The sequence below is a fragment of the Saccostrea cucullata genome, unplaced genomic scaffold (assembly GCF_032062105.1).
Source record: "Saccostrea cucullata isolate Sc308-1 unplaced genomic scaffold, CSIRO_AGI_Scuc_v1 ctg17789, whole genome shotgun sequence".
Lineage (NCBI taxonomy): Eukaryota > Metazoa > Mollusca > Bivalvia > Ostreida > Ostreidae > Saccostrea > Saccostrea cuccullata.
In genome coordinates, this window is record NW_026933962.1 from 1 (window position 1) to 11,187 (window position 11,187).

The 11,187-nt window shown below is 34.8% G+C and overlaps 1 protein-coding gene across 3 annotated transcripts; it reads right to left on the reverse strand.

Annotated features, from left to right (window-relative positions):
* Positions 1 to 2,908: 2,908 nt before the first annotated feature.
* LOC134239696 (meiosis expressed gene 1 protein homolog) lies at positions 2,909 to 5,792 on the reverse strand. Of its 3 annotated transcripts, none has more exons than XM_062721855.1 (3): positions 5,691 to 5,792; positions 4,223 to 4,374; positions 2,909 to 3,429 (listed from the first exon to the last, which is right to left on the reverse strand). In XM_062721855.1, the coding sequence occupies exons 2-3, from the start codon at positions 4,346 to 4,348 to the stop codon at positions 3,301 to 3,303; spliced, it is 255 nt and encodes an 84-aa protein (XP_062577839.1). In that variant the 5' UTR covers positions 4,349 to 4,374; positions 5,691 to 5,792; the 3' UTR covers positions 2,909 to 3,300. The 3 variants fall into 3 exon arrangements, with proteins under 3 accessions (XP_062577839.1, XP_062577840.1, XP_062577838.1); XM_062721856.1 differs by having other exon boundaries at positions 5,644 to 5,784; XM_062721854.1 differs by lacking the exon at positions 5,691 to 5,792 and adding an exon at positions 5,479 to 5,545.
* Positions 5,793 to 11,187: the final 5,395 nt, after the last annotated feature.

Sequence of the window (11,187 nt, forward strand, 5' to 3'; positions counted from 1 at the left end):
ATAACCATAGCAGTCCTGAATGTTTCAATTGACTATGTATATCTCTTGTGAAAAGACCTGTCTTTGAACACTAACGTCAGCTTTGCTTTGGTACTACTGCTGTTAGGGCTTTTATAAGTAATCCTTGTGACTTGACCCTTCTTTGGATACGAGAATTTTGACCTCTTCACCTTTAAAAGTTAAAGTTTGACTTGCATCTGAGAAACCTGAACTGGCAATTTATAGTGTCGAGTCGATGGTACATGACGCGATAGTGCGATGACGATGAAGCGATGGTGGATAACGATGAAGCGATGACGCGATAGCGCGATGACGATGATGCGATAATGCGATGGCGATGATGCGATGGTACGATGAAGCGATAATGCGATGACGCGATGGCACGATAGCGAGTTATACGGGATCAGTGTTTCAAGCAAACATTTTGTTTTGACTGAGCTTTTCCTCAATGCCTTCATCAAAGAACTTCCCGGTTGATGTGAGAGGTCCTCATGCAATTTGTCTTTCGTATAATTAACTGGCTTTCGGCAGATATTGAATATAGAGAGATATATTTGTAAAGATAACCTAATTAGGAAACCATGCAGAGGGAAAGTGAAGGCTGCATGCATCTTTTCAATAATTTTGCCAAAATATACTGAGTTTATATGTATTCAAAAGTTATCTTGTTGAACCTGACCCTACCCCGACGAAAAAAGGAAAAAAAGTCTTTGGGCAGTTTGTGGGCCTTTTATTTAAGGAAAGATGTCATGAGATGGATTTTGCTAGCAAAAATTTGGGGGAGCTCTTCATGTACATTTTAATACAAAATCAAAAGGTGGGGACACACTCCTCGTGCTCCCTCGATTCCCGAAACTCTGTGCCTGTATGTGTACCATCTCCCTATTGGGAGCGGTGCGGACCGAAAACCCTTGGCTAGCGTAGGTGGCATGTGTACAATATGTATTGCTTACTTATTAGACCTGTTTTCAGATCGAAAATGAAATTCTTGTTTTGCAAAACAATTCAATGTGCATTGTTATTTAAAACGATTTAAAAACCAATTAAACTTGAAGTACTGAGTATATTCAGTAAAAAAAATCTTTGTTTTTATTTCATTAAATTGGCTTATCATAAAAAAAAATCCTCTGTATGAAAAATTGAAGATGACGAACACTGATCGATCAGTTAAAAAAATCATAACAATTAGATATGTAAAGAAGGCATAAAAACGGATGAGGATCCCTTGAAATTTCAGAAGTGGGATCAGGTGGCTCGGAATGGGTAAGCATCCCCAGCTGTTTAGTGAGAATTATGTTACAAATCGATTAATTAAGACGTATAACATTCCGTAATCATTCAGATTATTTCAAACATAGGTCTAAATTGTTGTAAAACAACCCAGCCAAAATACACTGTACTAACCAGTGATATGTTATGCAATGTCAGATGTCTGTGGATATATTTATCAAGAAGGTCGTGAGTTCCAAAATTTTAGTACATTGAATACATGTAAGTCTCTCTGCCTCTGTTTTATTTAGAGCAACATATAACTCTTCAACTAAGATTTCTTTTACTACGTTGATTAGACTTGCCTTAAACGGTTACTTAAATTTTGAAGTAGATTTTCACATTGTTTTACAACTGTCAAAAATCAACAAATCCTATTTCTTTGGGATGGGGGATTTGAACTTTACTTTTATTTTTCTGTATAGTTTTTGTCAAATGCTGTTATTCCCTAATTATTCGACATTACAATAAATATTGTTGTTGAGGAGAAAACCTGAGCTTCACGTCGCAATTTTTAAAGAAAACACACCATTTTTGAGACCTCTGACGGAAAAAAAGGTTTGAGATAATTTTAAAAAATAAAATGAATTTGAAAGGACATCGTAGGCATATGATTGTAAAAAACTTTAATCAAGTTTAGAGTCAGGGCCGACTTGTTATACATAACGTACCCAGTTCTTTACATTTTTATATAAAACTGCAGCAAAATGCTGTATTCCATAACAAGAGGCCCATGAGCCACATCACTCACCTACTATATTTTTGGTCATTCTGTAATTTAACAGATCTCCCCCTTGTAATACCTATGAGACCATGCCCAATCCCCAGGGGTCATGATTTGAGCAATTTAGAATCTATGCTACCCCTAGATGTTTCAACATATTAGTTTCAGCTTTTCTGGCCCAGTGATTTCTTATATACTTCAATGTAAAACTTGGATTCCCTACTGTGGCCCAGCCCTACCCCCAGTGGTCATGATTTGAGAAGTTAAGTATCTACACTACCCCAGGATATGCTTCCAAATGAGTTTCAGCTTTTCTGACCCAGTGGTAATTCTTAAGAAGATTTTTAATTACCTCATCCTATTTTTGTATTTTCTTGGTTATCTCCACTTGGAAGGGAGCTTGGCCCTTTATTTTACAATTTAAACTCCCCTTCACCCAATGACACTTTGTACCAAGTTTGGCCAAAATTGGCCCAGTGGTTTTTGAAAAGTTGAAAATGTGAAAAGTTTACAGACGGATGGATGACGGACAATGGGTGATCAGAAAAACTCACTTGAGCAAGCTACTAAAATTTGGTGGCCTAATTATGGAAGAAGAGAGCATCTGTGGTATATAGTATAGCTTTCCAGTAAGAATCTGAATGTTTGCCCTCTGGATTAAAGGAAAAATAAAACATTTCTGGTTGTGTCATGCTTTGCATGAATTTAATTAATGATGTAATGATTTATAAATGGTAACAATAATATTCAATGTATTTTTATAATATACATTAATTCAACTGATTTTTTTGCAAGCTGTATTCAATAATTTGAGCACTTTCTATAGTTTATCACCACTCAACTGCATACATGATATTTCTCTCTCAACTTATTTCTCACCAAGAATGTCTTATGGATGATGAATAAATAAACAATATTTACAACAACTTAAAGTGTTTCCACAAAATCTATAAATAAGTGTTCACAATAGTGCTTTGTAAAATCACAAAATTGTGACTTTTATTCCGTTTGCCAATCAAGGCAAAATACTGGTCCTTTACAATTTCAACTTTAGAAAAAAAAATTATGAAATAGATAAATGATACATGAAAACAATATAAATAGATACAATATGTATGTAAAATTATGATGCCCACGTCATGAACTTTGTTGCAATCTGAGATTTTTTAAAATAAATTATCCAAACACTCTCACACATAATTCTAAAACTTCAAGCTAAAAAATTGCCAGATTTTACATGCAGACTTGTCTTGTATTTACAAATTATAATTATTGTGTAATACCTAGCTAGAGAGACCAGTCATTAATTAATAAGAGTATAATTTGCACTTGGGTACATCTTTGTCGGGACATTCTCTGTTTTTGTTGAAGTAATACCAGCATCCGTCTTTACGAATTAGCTTCTTTATATATCCATTATGTGGCCATCTTGTAGCCTGTAAGAGGAAAATTTCAAGCATTATAAATTTATTACTTTACAAGTTACTCAGCAAATAAGACTAAAATGCTCACTAAATTAGCAATTACAATTAAAACGCAATTAATTTTCAGCGATATTCAATTTTAGTGATCTCAGCACCCTCACTTAGAACACCAAAATTAACTTAAATCCTCGGTAAAAAGTCTGCTTATACTATAGTTACATGCATTATGAGTGATATAAATCTTCTACATTAGAAGAAAAAAAGGCAATAACAAAAATAAAAGATGACCTTCTAAAAGATATATTCTACTGAAATTCAAGGACATAGTACAGTTTTTTGTTTCTTGACATCTGTTTCTTTTTAATTTAATAAATTAACACCACCTTATAATTAACTACAAATCATCCTTTTTGGTGAGATATTTCCCATTTCTACTTTTAAATACATTAATTCATATTCAATGTATAGCCTCTTCCTTAACTTGGTATTTAAGGTTTAAATGTAGCCCTATCATTAATTATAAATTATTGCCCCCTTTCCCCTTTTTAAGCCTCTAGCTACCATAGGGAAATCGTCTCATTTACATACAGATATTCCATTTTTGCTCCCTTTCTTAAACCTTGCATTGTTTCTTGACTTGCAGTAGAGATATTATGAAATATATATGAGGCTTTTAAGAGCAGTTCCCCCATCTTTGCAACTGCTACTCTCCTCACAAAAAAGTAGTGGATCAAAAACCCTTAATTGACTAGCATTGATGTACATCCCCTTCGTTTCTTTTTAAAACTAAGTAATTGTTCCCTACCTCTTCTTTTGTACACACAGTGTAGTCCTGGGCGTCCCTGTATCCCGCCAACTGGAATCTGTACGCCTCCTCTACGTCATCACTCCACTCTTTGGCACGCACCATCTTTGTGGGCTGAGCTGACATTTTTATTATCCTACAGACTGACACACCTTGAAAAAAAATTCTATACTTTAAGAAAATGTTCATAAGAAAATTATATTAATCACTAGAACCGAATTAACCTTCTGGTCTTCTACCTATATGTCAGACTGTACATGTCCATGTACATACATATACATGTATATATAAGGACAAAAAATAAAATGAATACATATAAATACACATGTACCTTTCAGTTCACAGTAATCCTTCTAAAATCACTAAAGTTAAACTTACAAGCCTAAGAAATTTAGTAACCCTGGCTGTTAAGTTTTGACAATTTCCATGGCACTACAGACAGACTGTAATATTTCACTTCATTAATTAAAAAATAAAATACTTATGAAATTTGATAATTTTTAAACTTTTTGGGTTTAAGAGCATCAAATGATGGTCCAAGGGAGGAAATTGAGATGTTCATATATGTTAACTATACAAAAAATGTATCACATATGGACTTGTGATCACTGTCTGTAAAATTTGCTACAAGTCCGTGCACATGTGTATATAGTTTACCTTAATTATTTACCATGGAAACACCATTTATATCTCTGACCATAATGAGCCGATAACAAGTCCCGGAACAATTTACCAGGCCACATACAATCTCTTATAAATAATTTATATACAGTGTATGCATCTGCACAGTATACTAATTAATCTTGGATAGTGGATGAAGTAATGAACTTCAGATGATTTAACTTACTCAATTAAAATTTAAGTAGCAATGCACGTATTTTCAAATCAAGCATTTCTTACGTAAGAAAATGCATTTTTTTAGCAAACACCAAATGGAAAGCAAGACTTTGTTTACATATCATCATACATGTACATGTACATGTTATTTTTCTCCCTTTGGAGTAATCAATACACTAATTTATGGCAAAATTTTAATTCAAAAGTTAAATAAGTGTGGTAACAAATACTAGTAATAGCAATAATATAACACTAATAAAAGTAGCTTCTAAGAATCTTTGTATTTAAAAAAATTCTTTCATTTTCAATAAAGTTATAAACATTAGATCTAATATGAAGGCGACTTATCTGACATTTGAAATTTTTCACCATCAAAAACAAAGGTTTAGCATTCATAAAACACAATTTTCACTTTTTACCTGAAGCCATTTTCTCTTATTTATACACAGATGACAAACAATATATTGGATGATAAAATTATGAATATTCCGGGAGCTGAGAGGTTAGACACAACAAAACAGGACAAGCAGTCGGCCTCGACAACAAATAACAATTGATACTACAAGATAGCTTATCAAACTTACCGAACAATAAGTACAATCAGTTTAGATGAAAGAAGATCGAGCTTTACCTGAATAAACAAGTCAAATCGCTCCGCTCTACTGGGTTTGAATCACGCTTGTTGACATGTAACCACGCCAACTGCTGAGCCGCATGGAATGTTTAGCTTCCTTTTGATTGGTGGATAATTTGGAGAACCCAAGGACAGCTACTCTAAAATTGCGGGAAAAATTCACGTGCTGCTAAATGAGGAGCAACTAGAAGGACCCCTTTCTGAACAGCAGACTGATTTTGTTGTTTTATTGATACACATTGAATCAAAGAAGAAAGATGGAGGGTAAAATCATCGATCATAGCGTTATTAAGAAATAATGTAAGTTAACACGGATAGATCATTTTACTAAATAATTGAATTGTAATTTCTTATTTATTCCTCTTCTGAATATTTCGTCTTGCCTTTAATTAATAAGGAGGTTACATGTTAATCTCAGCGAGATGGGTAGAGACTGAAAATTTGGACTGACGTCAGTCCAAATTTTCAGTCTCTCCATCTCGCAGAGATCAGTTACATGTATGTTTGATTTTTTTATGTACATCTCATCTTTTAAAAAAATTGCATAATAATTTGCTTAAGAACTATGTCTGGATTGTTTTTGCTTTGTTTTACAGGTTCAGTCCAAAGACTATTTTCTACCTACGTAGCTATTAAAAGCTATGCAGGTATTTAAACCTACCCAAAGTAGAGCTATTTTTACCTACTTTCTGCTTTACTTACATTTTGTGGCCAAACGCAGGAACAGCGCAACATGGTGAGCACTCTTGATACAGTCACACTGATGATGGATATGACAAAAATTTGGCCCAAAAAATGATAACATCATATATTATCAATTTTGCATAGAAACTAATATAAAATTTCAAATTCGGGAAATAATCATTTTTTGGTCAAAATTTTGTTGTATTCTTCATTACAATGACTGTATCAAAAAATATGGTATTCACCATGTTGCGCCGTTCAGTCATTTGGCCACAAAATGTAGATAAAACAAAAAGTAGGTAAATTAATAGCTACTTTGGGTAGGTTTAAATACCTACGTAGCTATTAATAGCTATGTAACGGGAGAGGAGAAAATGCAGCGGACCAGACCGGGATTCGAACCCGAGCCCCCTGAAACTCTGGTCAGGTGCTCTACCAACTGAGCCATCTGGCCACCGGCGATCGAACCTTGCTGACCGCCACAGCTACATAGGTAGAAATATTCTTTGGACTGGACCTGTTTTAGTTGTCTTTACCTGTGTACATGTTTTTCTGTCATTCAGTTTCCATAATTTTTATTCTAATGAAAATGTATTGTTTATGTATGTACATTGCAATATGATTTTTCTTATTAAGTATTAATTTCAACTAATTTATATTCTGATTTAATATTCAGTGGATTTTAAGTTGTTATAGACATACATGTAATTACACATTTTCAGACCTGCCAAGTGACCCGCATCGGTGGGTCACACCCGCAAAATTGACAAATCTCTCACCCCCCACTCATAATGACCCGCGGCGTGTCATTGTTTTCACCCGCAAAATCGATCATCCCAATTTTTTGACCTAATATTAATTAAGCATGTTTGTCTCAACAAGAAAGATCTGAAAATTCATCCTAAAAAATTTCCGATTTGCGTTTTATAAATCAGGATATGAACATCTTGTTTATTCAATGCACACAGATTAGTATCTTTGTTTGTCGAGGTGTTAAAAAAACTGTTAATTAGCCACAGGAAATCACTTCACGCTTGATCGCAGACTGACACAGCTGTACAGGTAATATGCCTGGAGCATTTAGGGGATTATACGTAACCATTTGAAGGGGTATATGCATGGTGAACCACATAGATTTAGAGGTTAATTAAATATCATTTTATTAAAATCAGAAATTAATTAATTAAATACAATGATATGATAAACATTGGGATCGTTTTTTAAAAACGAAAGTAAAAAAACGAAACTACAAGGCATAGCTGATAACAGCTGATTTTATCAGCTCTGGTAATTATTGAAATTATTGTTAAGTGTAGTGGTTAAAAGAAAATGATATTAATTAAGATAAAGCAAAAGAGTCTAAAGTGAAGTATATTGAATCCCCCCCTCCCAAAATGTAGTATTGTACGTTGTGTTTCTTTGTTAAATGGCTATGACAAGGGAATACCCACTTGTCAGTCACATCATGACTCTAACGATTTTAAGTTTTTGTTTGGGGTGTTAGGTATCCTTCATAATTTATTTTGTAGTATTTGATTCATTTAATTTTTTTGTGTGTGTTTTAAAATTAATAATAGGAAATTAGATGGTACATATTTCTTACCACCATCCCCTGAAGCAGCAATTTTTCAATATTAATCTTTCAATGTAATGTCTAATTACAGTTTTCTGATTGTGTAATATGTTGAAAATTAATCATTGTAGAATATAACAAAAGTTTCCCAGAAACTTTTTAAATTTTTAAAACTTTGCAAAAATTCTATTGAACTAAAATTATCTGAATATTAATCTTAATTACTATCAATCTAAAAGTGTTCTTATACAAGCAATTTTAAGTAACCTGTCCTAAGTAAAAATTAAGTCTGCAATAAAATATAACATATACATGCATTTGTTTGATTGTTTGCATTGATGCCTAAAAATTAGGGAGCATTTTGTTACTCAAACCTCAAAAAATGTCGCCGCGTGCTATGACCCAACATTTCAATTCTGAATGTTGGGTCATCACCCCCCACAGCATCAATTTTGGTTGGCAGGTCTGCATTTTTCTAAAACAATGAGTGTATGAGATCCCCACAATTTAAAAAAAGTTGCTGATATTACTCTATAGGGGAAAGTGTTGATATTTCTGACACTTCAGTATGCCTATAAGATGAATTAAAGAATGAGTTTTAGCTGATGAATTAGTGACTTGTAGAATGGGTCTGTGGTATTAATATTCCCTTGCAACAGAGTTAGAGAATATTGTGTGTATTCGTTTGGGTGAGTGGGTACATGTATTAAGGTGAGTTGATTCTGTGGAAAACAAAGTGACATAAAATTTGCATCAGGATAGGATTCAATGTTGAATTCTGCTTTGATATAGATCATGCTTTTTTCCGGGGGATGCTCTGCCTTGCTGTGCCCTTGTTCAAGCCTAGCTGCTGTAGCAGGAGCCAAGAGTTTAGATTGTTTCTGATGTGATCTGTCAAATTGAAGGTAAATTTATTGCCATAATAGCCCTCTGACTTTATCTTTCACCTTGGTAATGGGATCAATGATAGTGCTAACTTAATAGCAATTTAATTCTTTTAGCATGCCTTGGAAAATCTCACCATTTTTAGCTCATCTGAGCTAAAAGCTCAAGTGAGCTTTTCTGATCACCCGGTGTCCGTCGTCCATCCGTCCGTCCGTCTAGCTGTCCGTCCGTCTGTAAACTTTTCACATTTTCAACTTCTTCTCAAGAACCACTGGGCCAATTTTAACCAAACTTGGTACAAAGCATCCTTGGGGGAAGGGGAATAAAAATTGTTAAAATCAAGGGCCAAGACCCCTTCCAAGGCGAGATAATCAAGAAAATGCGAAAATAGGGTGGGGTCATTAAAAAATCTTCTTCTCAAGAACCACTGGGCCAGGAAAGCTGAAACTTATGTGAAAGCATCCTTGGGTAGTGAAGATATTAAATTGTTAAAATCATGACCCCCGGGGGAAGGGCGGGGCCACAATAGGGAATCCAAGTTTTACATAGAAGTATATAGAACAAATCTTTAAAAATCTTCTTCTCAAGAACCACTGGGCCAGGAAAGCTGAAACTTATGTGGAAGCATCCTGGGGGAGTGTAGATGCTAAAGTTTTAAAATCATGACCCCCGGGGGTAGGGCGGGGCCACAATAGGGAATCCAAGTTTTACATAGAAGTATATAGAACAAATTTTTTAAAATCTTCTTCTCAAGAACCACTGGGCCAGGAGAGCTGAAACTTCTGTGGGAGCATCCTTGGGTAGTGTAGATATTAAATTGTAAAAATAGTAGACCCCCGGGGGTAGGGCGGGGCCACAATAGGGAATCCAAGTTTTTCATAGAAATATATAGAACAAATCTTTAAAAATCTTCTTCTCAAGAACCACTGGGCCAGGAGAGCTGAAACTTATGTGGGAGCATCCTTGGATAGTGTAGATATTAAATTGTTAAAATCATGACCCCCGGGGGTAGGGCGGGGCCACAATAGGGAATCATAGTTTTACATAGAAATATATAGAACAAATCTTTAAAAATCTTCTTCTCAAGAACCACTGGGCCAGGAAAGCTGAAACTTATGTGGAAGCATCCTTGGGTAGTGTAGATAATAAATTTTTAAAATCATGACCCCTGGGGGTAGAGCGGGGCCACAATAGGGAATTCTAAGTATTGAACAAATCTTTAAAAATCTTCTCAAGAACCACTGGGCCAGGAAAGCTGAAACTTATGTGGAAGCATCCTTGAGTAGTTTAGATATATAATTGTTAAAATCATGACCCCCGGGGGTAGGGCGGGGCCACAATAAGAAATCCAAATTTTACATAGAAATATATAGAACAAATCTTTAAAAATCTTCTTCTCAAGAACCACTGGGCCAGGATACCTGAAACTTATGTGGAAGCATCCTTGGGTAGTGTAGATATTAAATGTTAATATCATGAACCCCGGGGGTAGGGCTGGGCCACAATAGGGAATCCAAGTTTTACATAGAAATATATAGAACAAATCTTTAAAAATCTTCTTCTCAAGAACCACTGGGCCAGAAAAGCTGAAACTTATGTGGGAGCATCCTTGGGTAGTGTAGATATTAAATTGTTAAAACCATGACCCCCAGGGGTAGGGCGGGGCCACAATAGGGAATCCAAGTTTTACATAGAAATATATATAGAAACTAGAATCTCTTGTTGCTAAAGCAACAAAGAAGGTCTTCCGTTCTCCTCTCTTTATCTGCATGAATGAACTTTTATCTATTTTAAAAAGGCATATAATATTTTAAATGATTCAGGAAAACAAACGGCCGTAGGTGTAACTTACCAAGATTTGATTCTCAACGTTACATTAGACAATTATAGTCCTAATAACATTTACAAAAATCATTTTCAATTTTTAGCTCTACTGGTCAGAGACCAGAAGAGCTTATGCGATAGTAATGCGTCCGGCGTCCGTCCGTCTGTCCGTCTGTCTGTCCGTCTGTCTGTAAACAATTTTTCAAAATGCTACTCCTCCTACAGTTTTGGTCTAATTTCAATATAACTTGGCACACAAGTAGACTACACTAAGATACATAATTCTGTGTATCGGTTTTTGATTTCGATGAACGGTGTTGCCGTGGTTACTAAAAATAGAAATTTCTGTGAAATTCTTTCAAAATGCTACTCCTCCTACAGGTTTGGTCTGATTTCAGTATAACTTGGCACACAAGTAGACTACACTAAGATACATAATTCTGTGTATCGGTTTTTGATTTCGATGAACGGTGTTGCCGTGGTTACTAAAAATAGAAATTTCTGTGAAATTCTTTCAAAATGCTACTC